General features: G+C 44.1%; 1 protein-coding gene across 1 annotated transcript; it reads right to left on the minus strand.

Moving 5' to 3' along the window:
* Positions 1 to 13,640: 13,640 nt before the first annotated feature.
* cep70 (centrosomal protein 70) lies at positions 13,641 to 25,720 on the minus strand. Its single transcript, XM_030087108.1, has 8 exons — positions 25,244 to 25,720; positions 16,028 to 16,127; positions 15,438 to 15,561; positions 14,958 to 15,138; positions 14,103 to 14,275; positions 13,960 to 14,019; positions 13,761 to 13,840; positions 13,641 to 13,657 (listed from the first exon to the last, which is right to left on the minus strand). Exons 1-8 carry the CDS (start codon positions 25,718 to 25,720, stop codon positions 13,641 to 13,643), a joined length of 1,212 nt encoding a protein of 403 aa, XP_029942968.1.
* Between the last annotated feature and the right edge of the window lie 28 nt (positions 25,721 to 25,748).

The following is a 25,748-nucleotide window of genomic DNA, read 5'->3' on the forward strand; positions in this document are numbered from 1 at the left end:
TTTTTAAAAAAAAAAATCTGTTTGGTTGAAAGCAGAAAGTCAGATCAACTCAGAAGGCTCAAGCCCAAGTAAAGACTCGAGTCTCAAGTGGAAGTCGAGTCAGACTGAGTCCACATCTCTGCTAATTAGTGCACCTGCGTCTGTCACTCACGTTAGCCTCGTTAGCATCAGGGCTAAAAGGTCCGACCATCTGCACCAATTCATCAGAAACCCGGAAGCGGCACGTTTTCACTACACAACTGGATGTTGGCACACAGCACAAAACCCTGCTATTCCAATAAAAAGTTTTGCCTACCTTTAAAGGTGACTCCATCAGGCGTCCTGCTGTCGTTCCCTCCAACACTGACTGACGCGCATGCGCAGAGCTGGCAGGAAGACACGCTTCCTGTCGGGAGTGGGGGATGGGCTGTGGTGCCCGATTAAATGAGTGTTTCACACTTTAGTCAATGGTGACTATTATTTATTGTGCAAGTCACCTGAGTACACACCTTGTAATAATTAATTGCTTAATAAAACAATTATTATTAGAAATAGGTAGCAGCAGTATTAATTTCAACTACATTCACAAATACTGTTCACCTAAAATGCAGTATTGTTTACAATTTTCATAATACTGAAACTGATCCAGCAGTGCTATATACACTGTATGGCATGTTGATAATTAGTTCCTAAGTTGTTTATTAGAACAGTGATCAAAGCAGTTGGCTAGATTTGTAATATAGAGGTCAATAAAAATGTGTCTCACTTCCATTAACCTTTGGTTAAATCAAGATTAGAGTAATTCTGCTGAGGAAAGACAAAAACGAAGGATGCATGGTTTGAAAACTTATTACCTCTATCCCAGAACATTTTGATCCATGTGAATCTCTCCAAACCTTAGTGACCTGTTTCACATCAACAACAGCTTTTTTTTTTCCCACATCAACCACAGCTTTTTTTTTTTCCCACATCAACCACAGCGAATAAGCTCTTCACATTTAGGTATAAAATGATCTATTTCTATACACTACATCTAGATTGAGTTTTTTGAGTTTTGAGGCTTTATTGCTGTCAGTCATACAGTGTGCATCTTTAATTTTTTGGTTCCCTCAAATTAATACTACTGACATATGACGTGTTTCCACCTACCCCACTCTACTAGACTCGACTCTGCCCCGCTGTACTTGACTCGGTTTTGTGGTGTCTCCACTGGCCTTGTTTGTCTCCATGGATACTGTTCTCAGTGGGCGGGGAAATCAGATGGTAAACATTCCGCCCCTCAGCAGACATAAACAAGCTGAACGAAGGACATAGGCCGTCATGTTTCTTTCTGCTGTTTTGGCGCTTTTCATTGTAAGAAGAGAGTCATAAAATGTTACAAACAGTGAGAAATAATGTGAAAGAAAAGTAGGGAAGAGTCTGGGAGGCCCTGCAGCGGAATCAAGCTGAAGATGAGATGTTAAGAGCTGTGAGGAGATGACTGCTCAGGGTGAGTTACCAATCTGCAACTGCAGTTATTAAGACAAGTTTGTGATTTAAATTGTTTTATTTGCGTTATTCTAGCGATCAGGTCACAATATGCAAACAGTCCTTAAAGCAACACAGTCAGTGATTAACATTAGATTCAGTAATTAAAGTGCATTTCTGTTCTGTACTTTTGTCGGCAGCTCAGAGGAGTTTTAAGGGAACATATTTTTCAGTCACGTCATATAGGTCTCAGAAGCCCAAAAACATAGTATTTAAGTTTGTTCACCCCAAATTCATCCTTTGTTCGGAGTTTCAGTGGTCTAAAAAGTGGCTCTGAGGAGCCCTCCTCAGAACAAGCTGTTTCTGAGCCTGCCTCCAGGTATGCACTTGAACGTGTCTGTCCAGGCCTACTCTCACACACACACACACACATGGTGCGGGCACAGTCAGGGGGAGGAGTTGAACCTGCTTATTTCAGGATAAGCGGACCAAACTCAAACTTGATCATTTCAGCTTCCGTTTCATTTTCACAAAATGTGGTGCAGCAACACACGGTGGAAACAGACACTTTTCACATTTGAACGTCATAATGAGGCTACGGCGACACATAATACTATAAGAAACTCTTCACAAAGTGAAAAAAGCGTATGCCCCCTTTAAATGCCGAGATCAAATTTCAGATCCACGGTTGAACATCTATTTAGTGCAAACAACAACCCCAGGAAAAGTAATAAGAATTTGAAACGACACTCACGGAGTGACGTCGTTGAAGCTGAAAATGCGTGTCCAGACCACGCCACGGATTCCAATTGACTTTCAGTGGAGACTGAAAGTCTCCACACGCAATTTCAGCATATTGCGTGACAGGAGCACGTAATCTGGGACCCTCTGGTACTAACAATGCATGCTCATTTCATGCATTTCTGTGGGATCAGTTTGGAAAACACAGAGGTGAGGTGAGGTAACCCTAATCGGGATTCCCCCAGAGGATGAAAACAACGCATTGAGTTAGAGACAGAAAACTTCAGATTATATCTTGGGAATGCCGCCCCATCCCCCGTGTGAAATATCAGCCCTCTGGGACCCCCCCCCCCCGGGTTGTGCCGAGACCAAAGGTCAAAGGTCATAGGTCAACCTCAACAGGACTCTGCCACACTTTCGGCGAGGGAGATGAAACGCTAGATCCTGCATGGGGGCTGCCAGGACATCCACTGTGTGAATTTCAGCTCTCTAGAAGATTTTACTGAAAAAATCCATCAGTTTCCACTTGCACAGTGAGAGGCCCGAACTGCAGCCTGATAGACAGGAGAATGCCTCAACGCTTTGAGCTAGGGAGCTGAAAATCTAGATCCTGAATGAGGGCTGCCAGGACATCCATTGTGTGTATCAGCCCTCTGGGACCCTCCTAACCCCAAAGGTCAAAGGTCAACGTGGCGAGAATTCCCTCAATGCTTTGAGCTAGAGACATGAAACTTAAGATTATGCCTCGGGAATGCCACCCCATCCCCTGTGTGAAATCTCAGTCCTCCAGCCCCACCGGAAGCCTTTCTAGGGAGCTGGAAGGAGCAGATTTCAAAAACACCTTAACGGAGTATATTTTGTGCGCCGTTTTTGAAATACTCCGCCAAACGAGCTCAAAACAGCATGAAATCACCCTCTCCACACCGCGCTCATGTGTGCCGGCTGTGGTGGTTACAGCTCAAACGGAAGTACCCATAAAAAGCAAATTTCGATATTTTGCGTTTTCACGTTTTTATTTTCTAAAAAAAAATGGTGATAGGTGGGGGGCTGAAACCTTCAGGGATTCCTTGTTGTCCCATCACACATCTATGGTGCGATTTTCAGCCCTCCGGGACATGTAGAAATATGCAAATGAGGCAAATGCTAGCATTTTGTGGCTAAAAAAGAAGCTAATTTAGCTGTTTCCATTAATAGCTCCCAAACAGTGATAGCTAGCTGGCTCAAACCTTCACACCTGGTCTGTGGAGACCTTACACATCCGTGGGCATGGGTCAGCCCCGCCCACCTTGTAGAAATACTGCACAAAGTGGGCGTGAGCTGTGATTAGCTGTTCGCTGCTAATCCCAACTTCCAGCTTGAATAACTCCTAAACGGTTGAGGCTTGGGAGATGGGGGTTGGATGTGTGTGTCCCTGAGGGGGTCCCTGACATCTCTGTGAGAGGCAATCCCCCTAGCACCTGAGGAACATGTGCAGTTAATGGATTTAGCCGTTAGCTGCCGTTACCGACTTCGGCGGTGAATAACTCTGAAAGGGGCGGGGCTAGGGAGATGGGGGTGCAATATGTGTCTCCCGGGGTGGGGGGTCCTTGACACCTGTGTGCGATCTCATCCCTCTAGCACCTGCGGACCGTTGCCCTTTGACCTACGCCGCACGTTTCATTGAATAGCTCTGAAAGTGGCGGTGAATAACTCTGAAAGGGACTTGGATGAGGCTTCAAGATGTGTCTCCTGCCCAAAGGGTCCCACCACAGCTTGCACACACAAATGGGGTGTAGAGACAGTGATTCCCTTCTGCTTTGAGCTATCTTGGTGCAGTATTTTAAAAGTTATGAGCAAAAGATGCTCCGTTAAGCAATTTTTGGAATTTCCCGTGAGAACGGACTCAGAAGACCCCCCAAAAGGGATCCACTGGGGCTAGACGGCAGCAATTTGACAGAGGGAATATGGACACATGTAAAACTAACAAAATGTGAATTTCACCTTCCTAGGTGAAAGTGTGGAGGAGTTTTGATGAGGTTGACCTTTGACCTGTGGCCTTAGCATCATTCCAGTGTGTCCCAGAGGGCTGAAATTACACAAAGAGGATGTACCAGTAGCCATGAAACATAATCTAGAGCTCCAAGCGTGGAAGAGTTTCCCTGTAATAAGAGTACAGAATGGGAAAGCAAATTCACAAGTGGAAACAACTGAACTTTTTCAGAAAAAAAACATCAGAAGGAGCTGAAATTTCAGATGTAGTAGTAGCTCTGAAACATAATCTAGAGTTTGAAGATCCCAGACGGAGGTGTTCCCCCTTTTTTCACAGCTCGATGCCTTGACCTCTGTCTGAGGACCCCGTTTCAGCGTCCTTCAACCTGCCGTAATTCGGCAACGGAAGCCCAGAGGAAAGGCAGGGTCAACGGTGTTGTGCAGGGCAGGAGGGGCTCTACCGGGCGGTGTGGAAACTCGGTCTTGGGTCGGGACCCCCCAGGCCCAAAAAAGGGGGGCGTGAGGTGAAACCCTTTCACCCACTTGATTTCCTGAGCCGGGGTCAGACACCGGTTTTAAATTTTGGAGCCACGCCCTAAAAAAGAGCACTGTTAGAAAAGCTCGGGTCACCCTGAACGAGAATCCACCCGACTCGGCCCCGTGGGGCATAAGGGGGTGGAGCTAGAGGGACGTAAATTTTGGGAAAAGGTCTTACGTTTGGGACCGTAGCTCCGTCCCCTACTTTTCAAACACAAAATGTAGCCCAAAATAAAGACTTCAATTTCAGGACTTCCCCATCTCTGCCTCTCCCCCTCTTATGCTCCTGACATGAATGCACATAAGGATGAGCGTCTGAACATATCCTTTTTGGTCCTGTGTCAACCATGTCGAATTAAAAAAAAAAAACTGTTGTTTCTCTATCGGTGTTGGCATCATCGCTCTCCCATAGCTAACTTCTTTTATCTACTCTACTTCCCCACACCCTCTTCAAGTGCAGGGATGCAAACCCCCAGTACCTCTCGTCAGTGACTGGCTGGTTGTTGCAGCCTCGGCTGTTCAAACAGACTGAATTTTTTCAGAGCATATTCAGAGGACAGTCAGCTAGCAGATTGTAAGCTGTAGGTGACCAGCTTAGAAACTGCATGACAGGACTTAGAATACCTTCAATTTTGGGAAGGTTATAGATAGGCACAGGTTCGTGATGGAGGGGTAATGCAAATAAACAAGATGATGTATCAGTCAGGACACAGTGAAGGGGAGATGAGGATGGTGTACTGAATTTGTTGAGATTATCACAAGGGGGGTCACAGCAAGGCTACGAAACAAAGGAAGGAACAAAACAAGGAAATATGATGAAGTCTTTGGCTAATGAAGACAGATTGTGGTGTGCTGTGTGTCTCAAAAGTCAAAATATTAGATTCTGACAGTGTGAGGTAGAATAAGTAGACATCTGAGACATAAAAAAGAGCCTGTTGATATTTGAGAGAAATAATTGTTGTGTACAAGTAAATTTACCAAATTAATCATGCACATAAAAGGTTTACAGTTTGCAAAGAAAATTGTTCTTTAAGTTTTTTTTTAGTTGCGATGTCACACTGAAGTTGCAGTTCTGTATTGGTGAGACAATGTTTACGAAACAAGTCTTAAGACGTTTTCAAGAAGAAGATGTGTATATGCATTCACAAGGGTGGTGGGGCTTGAAAATATTTTTAACTACAAAGGGGGGGCCACAAGAAAAAGTTTAGGAACCACTGACATAGCTAATGTTGCCAAACCGGCTTCAAGTGATTGCAACTTGAAAGTTTGCAAAAAGAATCAGGTTTCTCAATATTACAAAGTGTGACTCACAACTGTACTTAAAGGTATACTGGTGGATTCTCTGCCGATTTCGTACAACATGGCCGATTTGCCATTTTTGGAGCACTGCGCATGCGAGGCTCCCTCCGCATGAGGACTGTGGGAGCGCGCACGTCAGCCGCATGTCAGTTTGTTTACATCTGCGCGGCTGGAGCATCGTCTTTCCGCATAGGATTAAAACACATTTGTAATCATGTCGGACTCTTCTTCAAATCATACATAAGAATACGATCCGTAAAGTAGTGTCTTACGTGTTTATGCAACAGAAACACATTTGAATGGGATAATAAGCATGTTACCTGTCCAGCAGAAACTTCCCCATGTCGTGATCAGTCCTAAATCCTGTTTGTGCTTTGAATGTCCGCCACCTCGTAAAGGAATCTCCGAGTAAAACACGCGTTTTGTCCTTCTTTTCTATGGCCTTTCTTCTATCCTCTGCCATCTCAAACAATGTTCTTTTTTGTGGCTGGCCATCTTCGGAGGTGTTCGCGGGAGGAACAAACAGCTTCTGCGACTTCTGCTTCTGCGACTTCTGCTTCTGCGATGGTCGCTCCCGCTGCATGCCACTTCCTAAACAATGCTCTGCGCATGCGCGGCTCGAAACAAGAGCGCACACAGAGGAGGCGACTCGCCATGATACGTCATCACGCAAACGCGTTCCCACATTGATTGGCATTATGACTGTCCAATCATAAGTTGGAACCATACAATTCTGATTGTTCTAAGGATCCTCCAGTATACCTTTAACTTTAAGCAAGTTAGGTTTATTTAAAGTTAAGCAAATCCATTGACTTTAGCAGATAGCACTGGTATACGCATGCTACTGCAGTGCCAGCTACATTTCTAGCTATGGATAGCAGTAGATGAAAATGTATTATTTAAATATATTATATATATATATATATATATATATATATATATATATATATATATATATATATATATATATATATCAGTCAGACTTTATTTTTGCTAAATTATCATTAACTGTGTATCCGTTCTATTACCCTACCTTTGGGGTCGTGCAGTACCACACACATCCATTAGGGGCAATGTAGAGTTATACACAGATTGGGGGGGGGGGTCCACACACACACACAAAATATCTGAAAAAAACTATTTTTGGGGACAATGGAGATTTTAAGGAAGAAACCCATTTTAGAGCATGCTGAATGCAACTACAATGCAATCTAATTGGGGACCGTGGTTTTGGTCCCCAAAGGCAATGGTGTCCCCAATCAACTGGTGTGTGAGCTGATGAAAATCCCCAATTTGGACATAAGTAAGAACACACACACACACACACACACACACACACACACACACACACACACAGTGACTGCACATATGTATGCACATTTTATAAAACGTATGTGTCAGGACCCCGGCCTGGCAGGCAGAAGGCAGTCTCGGTCTCCCTGGGTCCTGCTGAGTGCTGATTGCATTCACCTGGGGACTGCCACTCCACCTGCCTATATAAACCTCCCCCTGCCACCTGCTCTGGGCTGGATCGTTACCCGTACCAGACTCCCTTGCTGCTGCAGAGGGATTCAGATGCTCTGCCAAGCAGACAGGAGGTTTTTGTCTCGTCTTGCCTTGTTTTGCCTTTTCTCGCCTGGTCTCGCCAGGACCTCATCTCGCCATGACCTTGCCACAGTCACGCCACAGCCTTGTCACGCCACGACCTTGTCTCGGTCTCGCCAGGACCTCGTCTCGCCATGACCTTGCCACAGTCACGCCACAGCCTTGTCACGCCACGACCTTGTCTCGGTCTCGCCAGGACCTCGTCTCGCCATGACCTTTCCTCGGTCTCGCCAGGACCTCGTCTCGCCACAACCTTGCCTCGGTCTCGCCAGGACCTCGTCTCGCCACGACCTTGCCTCGGTCTCGCCAGGACCTCATCTCGCCATGACCTTGCCACAGTCACGCCACAGCCTCGTCATGCCCAGACCTTGCCTCGGTCTCGCCAGGACCTCGTCTCGCCACTACCTTGCCTCGGTCTCGCCAGGACCTCGTCACGCCACGACCTTGCCTCGGTCTCGTCAGGACCTCGTCTCGCCACAACCTTGCCTCGGTCTCGCCAGGACCTCGTCTCGCCACAACCTTGCCTCGGTCTCGCCAGGACCTCGTCTCGCCACAACCTTGCCTCAGTCTCGCCAGGACCTCGTCTCGCCACGACCTTGCCTCAGTCTCGCCAGGACCTTGCCTCGGTCTCGCCAGGACCTTGCCTCGGTCTCGCCAGGACCTTGCCTCGGTCTCGCCAGGACCTTGCCTCGGTCTCGCCAGGACCTTGCCACAGTCACGCCACGGCCTCGTCACGCCACGGCCACACCTCGGGCCAACCTGTGATGCTGCTGCCAGGCTGCAGCCCTCGTTATCTGCACCAACTAAACCTGTTCAATCTTCGATCCTGCTTCTGTCTCTCTGCAGTTGGATCTGACTGCACACCGACCATGACAATATGCTTGCTCACTGGTGTCCAGTGTGAACTTTGTAGGGGAGGTGTATAACCTGAAAGGGCACTGGTCCTTTTCAGGCTACTGGATGCAGCGGCTATAAGGGCAGAGGAGACTGCAGCGGCTGGTGGGGTTGATGAGACTGCGGCGGTGGTGGTGCGTTTATGTGGGACACGTGGATTTTCTTCCACATATTTCTTCAGATGATCAGTGCTGATCTTAGGGAACAACTGCCCTTCCTTGCTCTTAGGGCCAATCCCAATTCTACCCCTTACCCCTACCCCTATGATATGCGCGTTCACGAGGCTTAAGGGCTTTCCCAATTCTACTTTTTGAATAGGGGTAGGGGTAAGGGGAAATCACCCCTTTCAGCGAAGTCTGCATCGATGCTCCCTATTCTCAATAGGGGTAGGCGGAGTTTCACATTGGCCAGAAAAAAACATGGCGCCCATCACGGAGTCGCACAAATGTAAGCTTGCTTTCTGTATACTATTTAAAAAGCTATAAAAAGTGTATTTGCTTCACTGAATTTATAGATATACTAGCGTGACAGTGTCCCAGTCATGGATTAACGTTTTAGCGCTGCGCAGCACTGTTTCCAATTGTAAATTTGTAACTTCTGAAGAGCACTAATCACTGAATTAACATCATCTTTTATCACGTTTTTAATTTAATGTTTGACACAGGGACCCCCGATGAAACCCAACTTCTGATTCAGTTTAGAGGTGAAAATGAATAAAAGTTTTTGAAATCAAAATATAGCGCCAAAACACATTGGGAGTAAATTATATTATTCGTCTAGCTCTAATATGTTAGTAATAAAACGTGTTTATATAAATATATCTGTATTACTTTAGGAAATTCATAAAAGAAAATGGCTTAGAAGGGGAAGTTACAGCCCAGCAAGCTTCAAAAAAGTGGGAGAACCTCAAAAATATAAGGTAAATAATAATACTATTATTAAAAATAAAAGTAATTTCTAATGTAATTTCTATCATTTCTAATATCCATAATTTTTTGTTGTTATAGGAGCGCGGCGGGGCTTAAAGGGCCAAGGGGTATCCCAATTCATAGTGCTGCAAAGATAGCCCTAGCCCTCAGCCCTATTCTAAAAGGGGTAGGAGAGTGATAGGGGTAGGGCTAAGGGCTAAGGGGTAGGGGTAAGGGGTAGAATTGGGATTGGCCCTTAAGATCAGCACTTTCATTTTTAAGAGCAATTATTGTGAAAGGCCCCAAAACCTCAGGCTCCAGCTTCCCTCCCTTTCTCTGCTGGCTCCTCACACTCAGCCTCCACACTTTGCCCCCCACTTTGAATTGTGGGGGGTTTAACAGTCTACTTTTCTTTTTGTTTGCACTGCTTATCCTGAGCAGCTTGCAGAGCATCACTCACCTGGAGGATGTCCTCAGTTAGGCTCTGATTTCCCACCACTGACTCAACGCTGCTGTCAATCTTTTGAAAAAAAGATTTTTATGAGGACAACATAGTAACATAAATAATGACAGACCTGAGTTAATGCCACTTTTTAAAAGAAAAAATGGCATGTACTCCTCAGGGACCTGGGATGGGTCCCGAGCTTCTCTTCCAAACATCAGGAAGTACGGCGAATACTTTGTTGTGACATGGGTTTTGGTCCTCAAGCCAAACATCACAGCATTGAGATGCTGGTTCCAAGTCTGTGGCCTCTGCCCAACCAGTTTCCTCAGTGCACAGTCCTCCACCTCATTTGCTTGTTTAGAGCGTAAAGGATAAGCCTGGGGCCATTTGGTCAGATAGTCAATCGTGACACAAATGTAGCTGTGATATCGATCTAAATTATTTACAGAACTTAAGTACATGTAGCAGGTAGAGCAGTGAAGAGCTTCATGAGCCACATTAGCTACTCACCCATGTGTCAATGTCTTCTGACATGCCAGGCCTGGCCTTTTGCAAATTGCATTGCAGGTTTTTTTTTTTTTTTTTTTTTTTTTTGCCTCAGTGTGCCCCTGTGCTGCTGGCATGGAAGTCTTTGAATATTTCTGCTGCCTTTTCAGCCCCACACACCACCTCAGTGCCATTCCCCTTTTTGAGGTAGAAGAGCTTTCCATCTTAAGGGGAAAACAGGAAAAATTAGTGCAGAAATAATTAAAGCTGAGAAACAGGCTAGAAGATCAAAAACATTACGTAACACGCAATTCTGTCAGTTGCAATCTCCATAAGTATTGTGTCTTATAGTCTAAGTGTCAGCAGTGCTTATAGTTTTTCTGTGACTGCATCCACTAATTCAGGAACGCAAAGTTGCTGTACTTGTATCTGGTGCCCTCTATAATCACCACAGGATATGCTGTGAATCAGTTCCTTCACAGCAGGCCCTCCCTCTGGATCTCAAGTCCATCAGTCCTTCATCACAAGTTTCTCTACCAAATATCACAATCATGTCAGATTTTACATCTGATACCAAATCAGTTCCACTTTAATGGTGTGATATTTTGTTAATAGTTTGATGATTCTCATGGGCTATGACTTGATAACCAAAACAATGGACAAAACATTAGAAAACTGATTAATGAAAATAAAGAGAACCTTGGCACAACATGGCATGCAATTAGGACAGTAGCAGTGTAACCTGCTCACGATAAAGAAATATACAATGCTGCACTATGTTCTCTTTTAAGTATTTATGTTTTTTTATATAGTGCTGTGGCCTTTGCTTGCTTTATTTCCAGGTTTGGCTTAGCTTTCAAGGCGATTATCACAATATAACAATATGGCTAATGATGGAGAATAGTAGCCCCACATTCTGTCTGTGTCGAAGCTTTAAAATAGTTTTACCTACCAGATCAAAGTTTTTGGCCTTTCAACGGGAGCTTGTTTTTTCGTCCTTGGAATAGCACAGCAGTAGAAGCGTAGACTCGGTCGCTGTGCTCCGGTATATCCTTCCACAGCGCACTATGCTTGTGCAGATTTGTGTGTATCAAAATGCTATTTTAAGGGATTGAAAAGAAAACATGTCTTTTAAAAAGTTTTATAACCATTCGGATTTACTTCGCGTGCTAAAACGCCGTCCCCTGGACCACTGGAAGGAGGATTTTGTCCACTTTCTCTGTCTGGCTCTGTCTCCTCTTCACCTCCAGCAGTTGAGCTAAGCTAACTACGATGCTAACAGCTGGGATCCAGCCACTGGACGAACAGACACAAGAAAGGTATTTATGAGCTTATCTCACTCTGTAAATGATCGGGATAGGGCGTGGGTCCAAAATCTTCGGAGTGTTCTCTTAAGTGACTATTAATGACTGTTAATTTAATGACAGTTTGTTAATGACTGACCAATCACTGCAGGTGTACTGCTTGCTCAACTCTTTGCATATCCCTTCTTGATCTGTGAATTCACGCAAACACCGCACTTTAAAGCACAAACTTCCCCGTGAACTACAACTCACCTGCAGACGCTTCTTGCTGGTCGCCAGGTTTGCAGACAGTTTGAACCTTTCTTGTTTCTTAGCTGCTGCTTGGAAACAGGAATCTGCAGCTTCCTCCGCAGGTGTCCGGTTGGTTTGAGGTCTGCAGACTGACTTGACCCTCTATGACCTCCACTCAGTCTTTGAGGTATGTAGACGTCAATGAGGTTTGTGTTTGTTGTTATTTGATAGACGTAATTTTGCAAGGCATTTTGGCCTGATACATGCTGAAACCCGAAAAATCTGACTGATCACAGCAGACTTTGCGGACCACCCACAACCTCAGTTTGTTCTCTCAGCTCCTTCTGGCAGAACACAGGTGACGACCCTGACACTCTCATCCTTGCATGAACTTTCTTCGGCTTCGCCTGGAGCACGGCCTGAGACCTTCATTTGAACATTTCTTCATTTGTCGTTTTTCCTCCATTTCCAAGGATATGGAGCTTTTCAAAAAGCTGTCTGATTCCCCTTGTCCAATGAATTGTGGTGTTTTCTAACAGTTACATTTTCTCCAGGCCTCACTGTAAAAATGTAAAAATGAATTGAACTGGACTAAATACTGAGTGTTCTGGAAACACTGAACTGGAATATGCTCCTCTAAACAATGAGTTTTCTCTGCAGAACCAAACTTTTTCGTGATTTTTATGAAGGTATTTAATAAAATGTAACAGTGGAAACATTTACACAGACAGAAAAATGTTTATGCTGTTATTTCATTGTAACCGGGTGGAAATGCAGGGTGCATGCAGTTGACATTAAACACCACCAGAGGGCACTTTCTGTTTTTGAGTCATCCGTGTGACATTGCGAGACTTGGAGGTTCTATGAGCAGCAAGAATGAGGAAGTTCATTTTCCCTCCTGAACAACGCGCACGTTTGTCCGGGACAGTTTTCTCCGGTGTCAGAAGGTAAAACAATGATCATTGTGTGTTTTTCTTTTGTGTTCTACAGCCATATGCATGTGTAAACGTTTGATGACTGTATATGCTGCTGATGTGTGAACTGAGAAAAATGTCTCCATTCAATGTTCTACAATCTCGAGAGCTACGGTGTTTCCAGGCCAAATAACGTGTTGTGGAAGCCCACGTTGTTGGTATGAAACTTTTCTGGAATTATTTTCTTGTAATGTTCATTATAAAAATGTATAAATGTTGAAGATGTATACGTATGTTCGTGTGCTCTGTTATTGAGGGGGGAGCCACTACCGTTATTTTATGTAGGAGTGAAGTTTTGTTTTACATGTTGCTGAAGCTTTTCATTCTGTAGTTTGCACACCAGAGGAGTTTTATTTGGATTAATCTGTGACTGTACTAGAAAGAACTGAAAAGCAACAGTACAGCTCGTGTGAAGAGCTTTGAGCCTTTTGAAATTTATTTTATTTTATTTTTCCATCCATTGAGAAACCCCCAATTAATTTTGTCCAGAATAAAGAACGCAAAATTTATTTCTGTGTCCTGTGCAGTATTGTTTTGCCAGGCTACATCATCATCATCATTAACCTTCATGTCATTTTACCTGATTTGAAATGTGGCTTCATTGAACTTTGTTCAGTTTTATTTGTTTTCTTCAAATGAGACAAAAAACATGAAGAACAAAGTTTCAGTGAGAAGTCTGAGTCAAAGACTTGAGAGCAGGAAGGACGTCATCCAGCTGACTCACACCTGGAACACACACACACACACACACACACACACACACACACACACAGGATGCATTAATGTGTTAGTCCTGAGTGCATCAGTGTGTTATCAGGTCTGTTGGTTACAGAAACGCGCTGAGTGAGTTCATGTGTTACCAGCTGCGGTATGGAGTGTGTTAGTGTGTTTCAGCATGTTTATGTGTGCGTGCATGTGTTACCAAGTGTGTTGAGGATCTCCTTGGTCAGAGTGTGGAACCGGGGGAAGAACTCCTGGTGCTGCTTCAGCTTCAGGACGATGCTGAGAAGAAGAAGACATTTCTTTTTTTTTTTTCTTTCTTTTTTTTTTTTATAATTTCATTTGAAGTTGCTTTATTTACAGGAAATTGCCACAACAACAAAATTACTTCCTGGTTCTACCTGACTTCATCCAGAACCTCAGCCAGCTTCATTTCATAGAAGGCCATCACGTCCAGAATCCTACAATGACAACAGAACATGTGGAGAACCTGGCTCCACCTCCAGGAACCATTGTTGCTGATCACTGAGAGCTTAGATCTTACTGCTGGTCTGCAGGACTCTGCTGGACCGCCCTCCGGCAGACCTTCTGGAAGGTCCGAGCCTGTCTGGCCCTTCTGGTCTCTTCTTCTCTGACGGTGAAGTGGAGCTTCCTGTGGAGCTCCGATGCTTCCTGCTTCTGTTCACACAGCATCTGTTCAAGAACTTCACACCGTCTCTGAGAAGACATGCAGAGGACACTGTCCTCACACTCCACATCTTCCAGAACCTTGCCAAGCCTTCAAAGATCTTTGAGTCCATGCTGGTGAATCACTGTGTTATCTTGTCAAACCTTCTAAAACCACAATCCTCCTCAGACCTTGTAACACCTCAGACATCATCAGATCTTTTAAAACCTTCTTAAACCCTGAAAAACCTTCGCAGAACTTCTCAGACCTTCAAAAACCTCAGAAATCCTCAGACCTCCAAAAACCTCAGACCTTCTTAGACCTTCTCCAACCTCCTCAGAATGTATAAAACCTTTCCACACTCAGTCAGACCTTCTAAAACATTTTAAATCCTTCTCAGACTTTCCCATACCTTCTCAGACCTCTTCTGACCATCTCAGACTTTCTTTGACCATCTCAGACCTAATTGGGCCTTTGTAAATTTAATAAAATCTCTATAGAGTCCTTCGGACCTCCTTGGACCATCTCAAACCTTGTCAGACCTCCTCTGACCACTTTTGACCCCCTCAGAATTTTTCAGACTTTCTCAGTTCTTCTTAGACCTTACCAAACCTTAACAGGCCTAACAAGACTTCCTCAGTACGAACCCCCTCAGACATCCTCAGATCCTCTCAGACTTCCCCTGAACTTCCTAGACCCCTCAGATCTCCTCAGACCAGCTCTGTGACCTACCTGCGCCTCCTCCCTCTCCTGCTGTAACTGTTGGGTGTGGACATGGTTCTCCATGGTCCTACTCAGGTAGCGGTTCTCCAGGTCCTGGACCTGGGTCTTCAGCTGGCCCAACAGGACCTGTAGGTCTGAGACCCTCAGAGTCTGCTGAGCAGCTCGATCCATGTGCTTCTGGGCCTCCTTCCTGAAACACAACACAGACTGAACCAGAACCTTCTGATCCGGCCCTCAAAGACAGCTTATCAGATCAAGGAGAGTCTTCAGTGTCTATCCTTTGGGTTGTTTTAGGGGTGTCGTTTAACGGAGGGTTTTTGGGTTGTTTTAGGAGTGTCGGCCTGTGGAAAGGGTGTTCTTTGTTTTGTTTTGTTTTTTTTTGTTTTTTTTTTTGGGGTGGGGGGTTGTTGTTCACGGATTAAGGTTCTTCAGGGTGTTTTAGGATTGCATGAGGACTTTTCAAACACTGTTTCAGGAGTGATGTCTCACTTCAGCTGCTTGTTGGACTGGACCAGCTCCTGGATCTGGGTCTGCCTCCTCTCACAGTCACTCAGCATCGTCCTCAACGCCGACCGCAGGTCACTGCAAGACTTCTTGTCCAAGAGGACCAAATCTGACAGAGTCAGAGATCAGATAACAAACACTGTGTCTCTCCATACGATTCCCAACATAGAAGTTCATATCAGATATTCACACTTGGGAATGAGGCAAAGCACAACTTCTTAAAATCACCTCTGTTGAAACAGCTCCTTTTAGAAACCACACCCACTCTGTCTCCATCTACATGAGGATATGCTACTTTTTGAAAACATATGACTGTCTCCATGGAAACGGAGGAAAGTGCAACTTTTTGCAAATGTCCTGACTGTCTCCATGGAAACATGGAAAATATTACTTCATTAAACAAATGTCCATTAAAACTCCGTAAAAAGTCACTTGAGTGTATTGTTCTCTGTGTTCTCCCATTCTTAATGTTTATAGCATAATGTTCTCTGGAATCAGTACTAAATCAAACAACAGCACCACCTAGTGGACCAACATGAGAACTCCATCATGATCAGATTCAGATTCTTTCTTACCGGGAAGGTTTTTATTCTCTGCAGGGTCGGTGAAGCTGACAGGCATGAAGCCCCGCCGCTGCAGGAGTCTGTTCAGGTCGCTCCACTCCACCTGCTCCCGCTGCACACGCAATAGATTAGAGTCAGTAAAGATGAGTAATGAATGGGGGGGGGAACAAAGGTCTGAGGTTCAGACTGTACCTGGAACTGCTGAGTCGTCCACAGGTAGACGTAGGTCCTGTTCCTGCAGGTGAACGACGCAGCAGCAGCAGCAGCAGCAGCAGCTCCTCTCTCACCCATGTCTTCTCACAGGAGGACAGACCGGTAATGTAGCAGCTGTCAGAACTCTCCTCAGATCAGGTTTCTACAGAGACGATGGGCTGCATAACAGAAAGGGGGGTGGGGGGTGGGGGGTTCTCTGGGACCACCCATTCAGTCACATACAGTCCCATGACCATTTTCATTGATAAATCATTGGGTGTACTGATGGTGATACGACATATGATGCTGCTGCTGTCCATTTAGATAAAAACAGGGGATTCGATGAATACAGTGAATTTCTACTGTACGGATGGCTGCCAGTGGCTTGTTTTACACCCTGGATGACCATCAGCTGGGGGTTAGTGTGTTGATAAGTCATGTTCCATAGTTTATTAGATCTCACAGTTCCTCCCAGGCACCCATAAGGGGGCGCCACAACACCGCAAAGTCAAACTTTTTGACACCACGATGCTATCGGGACCTTTTCAGTTACAGGACAATTCATAACCTAAAAGACTTCAGGTCATTTCAAATTTGAAAAAAAAAAAAAAAAAATCAATTGCAATTAAAAAAAGAAAACGTTTTCTCACAAAATATTCTGTGGAGTAAATCCAGCAGGTTTTGGTGACATCTGGAAGTTGCTAGCATCTTAGTTGCTTAGCTTCTAATTTATATAAAATTTGAATATTGTCCCATGTTTATTAATCAGAAGCTTCATTTTGATCCATCAAACCACAGGAATAATTCAGTCGTGAAATTAGCTTGACGGGATCAAATAACCAAAAATTTGTATCAAAAAAACCAAAATAGACAAGTGCTAACATATGTAGCAATGTTGGTCATTTTAATCTTGGTAATGTGAAATGCAAATCAAATGACAATGAAAACAAGTGATTGTTTCCATGATATCTTATAAAAGCTTCATGGCTCTGCTGGAGACGAGCTGGACTCGGAGGACTAGGACTAGGAGGATACAGATTGGGACTATGATTAGAACCAGGAGGATATGGACTGGCACCAGGACCAGGACTAGGAGGATATAGACTGGGGCTATGACAGGACCAAGACGATATGGACTGGGAACAGGACCAGGACAAGGAGGAAATGGACTGGGACCAGGACCAGGCCAAGACCAGGTCAGCCTGGGTGTCATGACACTGCAGAAAAGCCTTGTTGTTGTTGCTGATCCACTGAGCATGTGCAGAGCTAATGTTGAATTGTCCATGGAAATGGAATGTTTTTCAGGTTTCATTTCCCCTGTTTCCATGGAGATGGATTGTTTTCAGAAAGTTGGATTTTCATTTTGGAATAGTTTCATATTTACATGGCAACGTCCCAAAACAATGTCCGTTTCCACGGAAACCGCAGAAGTGCTGAAAACAATGCAGCTAGCATACTGGTCCGCAAGTTGCTGCTGTTAGTTTATTATTTACTACCACCGAGGTGTGCGTGACCAATAGATGGTTTTATTGATGTTTATCCGAGTGTTTCCCAATGCATTTTCCCTATTTCCATTAGGGGTGCAACGGTTTGCGGTTTAAAACCGAACCGTACGGTTCGCCCTGCATGGCTCAATTCGCCTTCATGAAGTGCGCTTTTTCGGTTTTACAATTAAATCATTTCTAACAGCTGTGGGAGGCATTCAGCGCCTGCTCTCCGGCTCTGCAGACACCCCTCCTCCCCTCCTCACCCAACTCTGTACAAACCCCGCCCCGCTAGTTAATATGCAGCGACTGTGCAATGGGAGGCGAGCACATGGCCGAGTGGGCGGAGTCTCTCACTGAGGAGGAAGCTGGGCTCAGTGTCTCACACTGAGACAGGAAGGAGAAAAACAAAAGAAAAGTTATGGCGAGGGGAGGGGCGAAGAGACCGGAGTTTGAAGAAGCACCGGCTTCCTTCAAATCGGCGGTATGGGGACATTTCGTTTTCCCTGTGGATTATAATGACGAAGGTTTACTGTCGCCACGGCCCCAAACCAAGCCACCCCCGACCAACTCGGCCCCGACTCCCGATCAGCTCGGTCCCAAGTAACTGAAAAAAATTACCGGTAAATTTGTCTGGTGCGCCGCCGCTGTGGAACCGGGACGAATCACACACAAGCCTGTCACATACCTGTCAATCAAAAAAGGGAAGGGGCGGGGCTAAAATAACGCAACAACCAACGAAAACAAGCATTGTTGTCACGTGAGTCTGCTGCTGTGTGCCGCATAGAAGTGACCATAAATCAATCAGTTTTCAATTTCTGATGGAGTTTATTGTAAACATCATACATGGAGGACACACAGACATACACAGAATGAAATGAAGTCATAAACTCTTCAGACAGAGATTTTTACTGAGAGAATTGGTTTAAGGATGTATATTGTACTTGATTGCTATTGATATTATGGTTGTATGATTCTGATCAGCATTATTGTGATATTGTACTGTTATATCTATTATTATCACATGTTATCACAGTTAGTATAATATTTTTATTCTATTTAAATTTTATAATTGCTATTATGACTATTATTGCCATTGTTATCTTTTAATCATCACAGTATTGCTGTTTCCACATTAATTATTATATTGTATTTTATTTTGATAACCTAACCTCACCCTGATAACATGTATAAGCCAAATAATAGTTAAGGCTAAGAGGCATTGTCATAGTTTAGTTTTCTTTAAAGCACAATAAAATGAATCTTTTGGAAAGTCAAACTTCTTGTTTTTTTTAATGCAAAGCACGAACCGAAACCGAACCGAAACCGTAATCCTGAAACCGAGGTACAAACCGAACCGTGGGCTAACTGAACCATTGCACCCCTAATTTCCATGGAGACAAAGCCTTTTCGAAAGGTTGTTTTCACTGATACAAATCGCCAGTGTTGTGTAATCCAACTCAGATTTTTTCCATTTTCACCCAATGTGGTTGCCGTAGAAACGGGGCATTCTCCATGTGAGCGTGTGATTGACAGATCTCCCTCCTCCGCTTCACCTTCAACACCGCCACCGAGGCAGATTGAACCTGAGAGCTCACACACGTTCAGGAGTGTTCAGCTCCCTGCTCAGGTTCCCATTAATAATCCACAGCCGCGGCTCACTTTCAGGTCAGATTACACTCCAGTCAGACTGACGGTGACCTCCGGCCGGGGACTGCGTTACCCAGCAGCCACTGCGTCTGTCTGAAAACACAAACCTTCAGGGTTCGCCCCTAATCTGGATTAAATATGCACTCTGAAAATGACTCCCATGGAAAATGTTTTCAAAAAATAAAATAAAAACATTAAATTAGTGAATGTTCAGGTGAAATTTAGAAATATGTTGAAAATATAAAAAGGAGTCTTTGGCTCAGTCTTAGACTCTTTCTTTGTCAGCAACATTTTCAAGTAAAAACAGAAAACTTTCATGTGTTTTATGTGGTGAGAGTCATTAAAAATGCAACTTGGAGCAACTTTGAGCTGGACCAAAAATAGTCCAGATCCATTTTCAGGGAGCTGGACCAAAAATGCTCCAGCTCCCTGAAAAAGGATGCAAATGTAACAGGGTTTCATTACTGAAGTCCATTTTACAATAGATCAGGAGCGGGTTAGAACTCCGCAGAGCTTTGCCATCCCCACCAGATGTGTGTGTGTTGGGGAGTGCAAGGGGAACTCTTATTTTGGAGGACCACACTGTGGTCATCTGTGGCCTCTGGTCATCTGTGGCCTCTGGTCATCTGTGGCCTCTGGTCATCTGTGGCCTCTGGTCATCTGTTGTCTCTGGTCGTCTTTGGCCTCTGGTCATGTGTGCCTCTGGTCATCCGTGGTCTCTGGTCATCTTTGGCCTCTGGTCATCTGTTGTCTCTGGTCGTCTTTGACCTTTGGTTGTCCGTGACCTCTGGTCATCTGTGGCCTCTGGTCATCTTTGGCCTCTGGTCGTCTGTAGTCTCTGATCGTCTTTGGCCTCTGGTCATGTGTGCCTCTGGTCGTCTGTGGCTTCTGGCCGTCTGTTGTCTCTGGTCGTCTGTGGCCTCTGGCTGTAGCCTCTGGTGTCGTCTGGCATGTTGGCCGCCATTTGTGGAGATCGCTGTCGGATCACCTGCAGCTGTTGCGGCTGCAGAGAGTCCAGCTACAAGCAGACTGTATCTGGTGGAAATGCAGCCCTTGATCACTATGGGGAGTCACACACTCACTGCTGCGTGATGCGATGGTCTCTCTCTAGACCCGGTTCGCAGCCAGAGTAAAATGGGTTTAGGTCAAACCACAGCACCAACTCCTGGACTAACATGAAAACATGGTTTTCAGTTTTTCTGCTGTTTGTATTTAAATGGACTTTGTTTTCAAAACGGTTGCTGTGCAAATATGGAAAACTTTTCTGAAACAATGTTTTTACTTGAAACATGAGCCTGAGAGTTCCTTCAGGGAACTGAACCCTGCATGAGCTTTAAATGATGAGAGGGGAAGCCTCCCTCCCTCCCTCCTCCCTCCTCCCTCCCTCCCTACCTCTCTCTCTCTCGCTCTCTCTCTCTCAGTAATCCATCAGGAGGGTTCAGACCGGGGTCCAGTACTCGGTGCATACAGGCTCCTTCTACAGGGAAAAACTGGACTCCACGATGATCCTACAGCAGGTCAGACCTTCTTCACTCCTATATTCCTTCTTTCCTCCATTCCTCCTCTCCTTCACTCTGTCCTCTTTCCTCTCCGGTTCTTCACCTTTACCCGTCATCCTGCTCTCCTCACATTCTCCTCTGATCTCCTTTTATGTAATCTGTCTTTTAATCCAACACTTTTATTAACATTTATTTTATTAACTGAAACATTGTATCACTTTCAAAAGTCTCTGAATCGTTCATATTCCCATCTGGACGTCTTTAGAGATGGACTTCCTGTTATTGTCCATCCATATCGTCTCGATGTGCAGACTGTTGATCATTTACACAATAACCTCAGATTAAATGAGGTGCGGCTTCAAGACGATCAGTCAGAGAAAAAAAACCCTTAATTCTAATGAATGAATTCATAATGTAACGTCTTTTGTTCAGATTAATTTGGACTAATAGTGTTGTCATCCACCAAATGCAGCGGGATTATCTCAGATTATAGAGCAGGGTGTCCAACATGAGGACGATTCAAGAGGCTTTAGTGAGCATATTTAAATTTACAGGTGACAATCAAAAACACACAGATAATGTAGAACATGACAATGTAAATGATTTGGATTTGAAACTATCATTTTTTATATTGAGCTTGAATAAAGCAAAATATTAAAGTTCATAAAACGTAAAGGTTTTACGTAGATATGTAAAGTATTTCTGATGTACCACTAGCAAGTAGCTTTTTTAACAAAAAATAATGTTATTATAACTTTGCATTAAAAAAAAAAAAACAAGTCAGAAACAATTGAGCGGAACTGGGAATCATGGGAGATTCTTGACTTCATTCAAAATGGCCGCCAACATAAATGTCAGATGAATCATAGTTCATCATGTTATTTTGGGTTTCCACTGAGATGTAGACACTGCTATATTCTCCGCTCATTTCAAATGTTTAGCAAATAACCTGACATTGATTGGTTTTTGATTTTAATAAGTTCTTTTTAGTTTAGTTTTTTTTTTTTTTTTTTTTTTTTAGAAATCTACATTTGTGAACCAAAAAAGGTTCACATCAAAAACAAAAGAAGTATCTCTTGATCCAAAAGAAAACCAAACGTGGGGTCAGAGAAACTTCCTGGAATGCAAACAGGAGTTTCCAGGATATTGAAAAAAAACATTCAGGCCCGGGTTACATGATTTCAAGTGAAAAGGGATGATGGTTTTTTTCTTTTTCTTTTTTTTTTTTGGGGGGGGCGGTCTGTTCCCATAGAAACGCTGCTCAGAGCCACTGAAATTGCAATTGCAACTTCTCATCAATGCCCCTTCTGAGTGAAAACAGAGGATGTGCAACTTTTATCAAACACTCGGACTCTGGAAAACACAACCTTTGAAAACACTCCAACTCTGTCTGTGTGGGAAACACAACTATTTGAAATCACTTAGTGTCTGTGGGGATGTGGGGAAATGCAACTCTTTTGATAGAAATATGAAAAAAAAAAAAAAAGCATTTTGCTCTTGAGATGTTTTGTTAAAAGGTCCTAAAATAACTATTTAGGTTAGACCATGTTCTGCCCCTCCTATGTCTCTCTCTCTCTCTCTCTCTCTCTCTCTCTCTCTCTCTCTCTCTCTCTCTCTCTCTCTCTCTGTCATGACGGTTTCTTTTAATAAAGCTTTAAATGCTAACCCTGAAGAACCAGTGTTGGCATCAAAGGCCCAGTCAGGCTGAATTTGTCCAGAAAACCAGATAGTGTGAGTGTGTTTACATCGGTTACAAACACATGTCAGCTGAGTTTCTTTTAAAGAAGCTGATGGGAGCGAGCGCCCGTCCTCCTCTCAGACTGAAATGTTTCTGACAGCTCCGGCTTAACGGGGATCAACTGGGCCGGGACTGAAAGTGCAAACTGGACGAAACGCAGCCAAACGAGAGAGAGCGGCAATTCAGAGGACAACACGGGGAACCCGCTCGCTGGGAATGGTTTGTCATGACACACTCTTCATCTTATGCACAGAGACGACAGGAGTGGCTGGAATCACAACAGAGAACTGGTCCTGATCCGCTTCACTCAGAGCGGATTGTCTTCTGGACCCGATTGTACGAGGTGGTCTATGCCGATTGATAATCCGCTCCGTGCCTCATATATACGGTGCATATATACGGGGATTATTGGTTCTGCCATGCGTTCCCTCATACGTACTGACGTGATGAGGTGACAGGAAGCAGGAAGCAGGAAGCAGGAAAGTCAAAAGCCAGCAGAAGAACTGGACGCTGGCTGAGAAATACTTTTTGAATAAAAACCCTGAGAGAGCAAACGCTGGAGAGGAGAGATGGAGCCAGGTGTTGAAAGAGCTCGGTGGTAGACTACCAGCGGACCGCCGCCCGGTGTTCTGGATGAACTGGTTCCCATGGTAACGAGTGATGGATTCCTGTAAACACATGCTGGAAACAGCAGATGTTAGAATCAGACTCACTAAAGACTCTAAACTGATAAGTTTACTGTAACTGTAGAAAACCGACGTTCACTAGAACCACTACAAGTTTCAGCTGGTATTTCAACATCTGTTGGTCACAAGTTAACACGGACACCAGTTAGTCTGAAACATCAGCAGACGGAGCAGAGACCTGGTGCTCGACACCAGGGCGTGGTGCTGGGCGGGGCGGGCCTCTGGCTCGGGGAGCGCTCGCTTTCTGAACAGCTCATGATGCAGATGTTGGAACGTTATTGAGCAGATATCCAGCAGATGAAAACACTGAGGACTGCTGCTGTAGAGCTACTGAGCAGAACCTGAAAAATCCCTGGGAGACTTTGTCCTCATGTCACAGGTCGCCATATAATCCACTCCACCCAGGGCCCTGGAAAACCAGGACTGATCGTGGATCACTTTGTATGCCGTCCATGTATACACATGTGTTTAATATGAGTGTTTTCCATGGGATTGAGAAAAACACCCATGGAAGATGAGCCAGTGCAGAACAATGCAGAAACGTTCTGTTCATGCATGAATGTTCTGAAAAGCTGTCAGAACATCTGAGGAGCAGACGGAGTGTCCGATGATGTTTTCATAGAGTTTCCTGAGTCAAGGCAGAACCAGGAGACGAGCTCAAGGTTCAAGAGAGAACACAAGGAGGGAAGACAGGGAAGGGTTACTGTCTGCATGAGAACAAGACAGAGCAGCCAGGAGGAGGACAGACACAGGACGAGGACACACTCACATCAGACAGACACTCAGACAGAGAGGCTGACTGACTGACAGACTGACAGTTAATAAGACACACACTCAGAGACACACACACACACAGACATGGCTAGTGAGCCTCCATCCTGATCCTGGATGCCCTCAGAATAGAATAGAATAGAATAGAACAGAATAGACTTTATTAATCTCCACTGACGAGGTTCCACTCTGGACTAAATGTTCGTTCAGCTGGCGGTTTGAACGTTCCTTTATTTGCAGTAGCAGATGAGACGTGAAACCATGAAACACGTCAAACATGGAAATCTCTTGACTTGGATCTGCTGTTTTCCAGATGTTCAGGTGAGAAGAAGATGGCGCTGACTGGAACTGGCCTCCGTAAGTTCCCCTGTTCCACCTCAGACTACCATCCAGATGTCAATCTTTACCGTCAATGTTTTCTATTAAATCAGTTCAACAATATTATCGATTGAATATTCTCATTTATACATCATTTACAGATTACATATTATTTATACTTTGTCAACAGTTCTTTTGCAAATTCTGTTTACATAATAGTCAGGTGATTGACAAATTATGTATATGTATTATATCTACTGTTATTACTCTATTTCTATACTCTATTTCTTGATTACTGATATAACTAACAGATCATTTGCAAATTGCTTAAGGATAGCATCTAGATAAATGACTAAATATTTTCTGTCAATGTTGAAGGCCCAGTTCAAGATTATTTATTAATACAGATTATGCATAATTATTAACAGATTATTTATAAATCTCTTAAAGGTTGTTTTCAGTTTCTTTACATCTAAATATGAATTATTTATATATTATTTACATATCCATTAATAGATTACCTATAGATTTTTAACACATTATTTTTGATTAGTTATTAATGATTACAATTTCATTTGCATGTGTTAGATAATAATAAATATTTTACATATATTTGATCTTTTGTGAATTATCGATAGATTAAAACTATATTATTTAACAATTATAAATAAGTAACGGTTCACAAATTAAAGGTTATGTTCAGTACATTTATTTATAGATTATTTATAGATTATGCATTTATTTGTTTTTGTTGCCTATTAGTGGAAATGAAAATAAACACATTGTGTTCTGCATGTTTGAAGACTTGCTGATTGAAACATTTGTTCTAAATGTGGTTCCCTCATGTGGTTCTCCATGTGTTTCTCCATGTGGTTCTCCATGTGGTTCACCATGTGGTTCTCCATGTGGTTCACCATGTGGTTCACCATGTGGTTCTCCATGTGGTTCTTCATGTGGTTCACCATGTGGTTCTCCATGTGGTTCTCCATGTGGTTCACCATGTGGTTCTCCATGTGGTTCACCATGTGGTTCACCATGTGGTTCACCATGTGGTTGTCCATGTAGTCCCCCACCATGTGGTTCTCCATGTGGTTCACCATGTGGTTCTCCATGTAGTCCCCCACCATGTGGTTCTCCATGTGGTTCACCATGTGGTTCACCATGTGGTTCACCATGTGGTTGTCCATGTAGTCCCCCACCATGTGGTTCTTCATGTGGTTCACCATGTGGTTCACCATGTGGTTCTCCATGTGGTTCTCCATGTGGTTCTCCATGTGGTTCACCATGTGGTTCACCATGTGGTTCTCCATGTGGTTCTCCATGTAGTCCCCCACCATGTGGTTCTCCATGTCATGCTGTTTCTTCATGAGCCCACATGGTGTTGTTTCTCCATGT

The sequence above is a fragment of the Salarias fasciatus genome, unplaced genomic scaffold (genome assembly GCF_902148845.1).
Source record: "Salarias fasciatus unplaced genomic scaffold, fSalaFa1.1, whole genome shotgun sequence".
Taxonomy (NCBI): Eukaryota; Metazoa; Chordata; class Actinopteri; order Blenniiformes; family Blenniidae; genus Salarias; species Salarias fasciatus.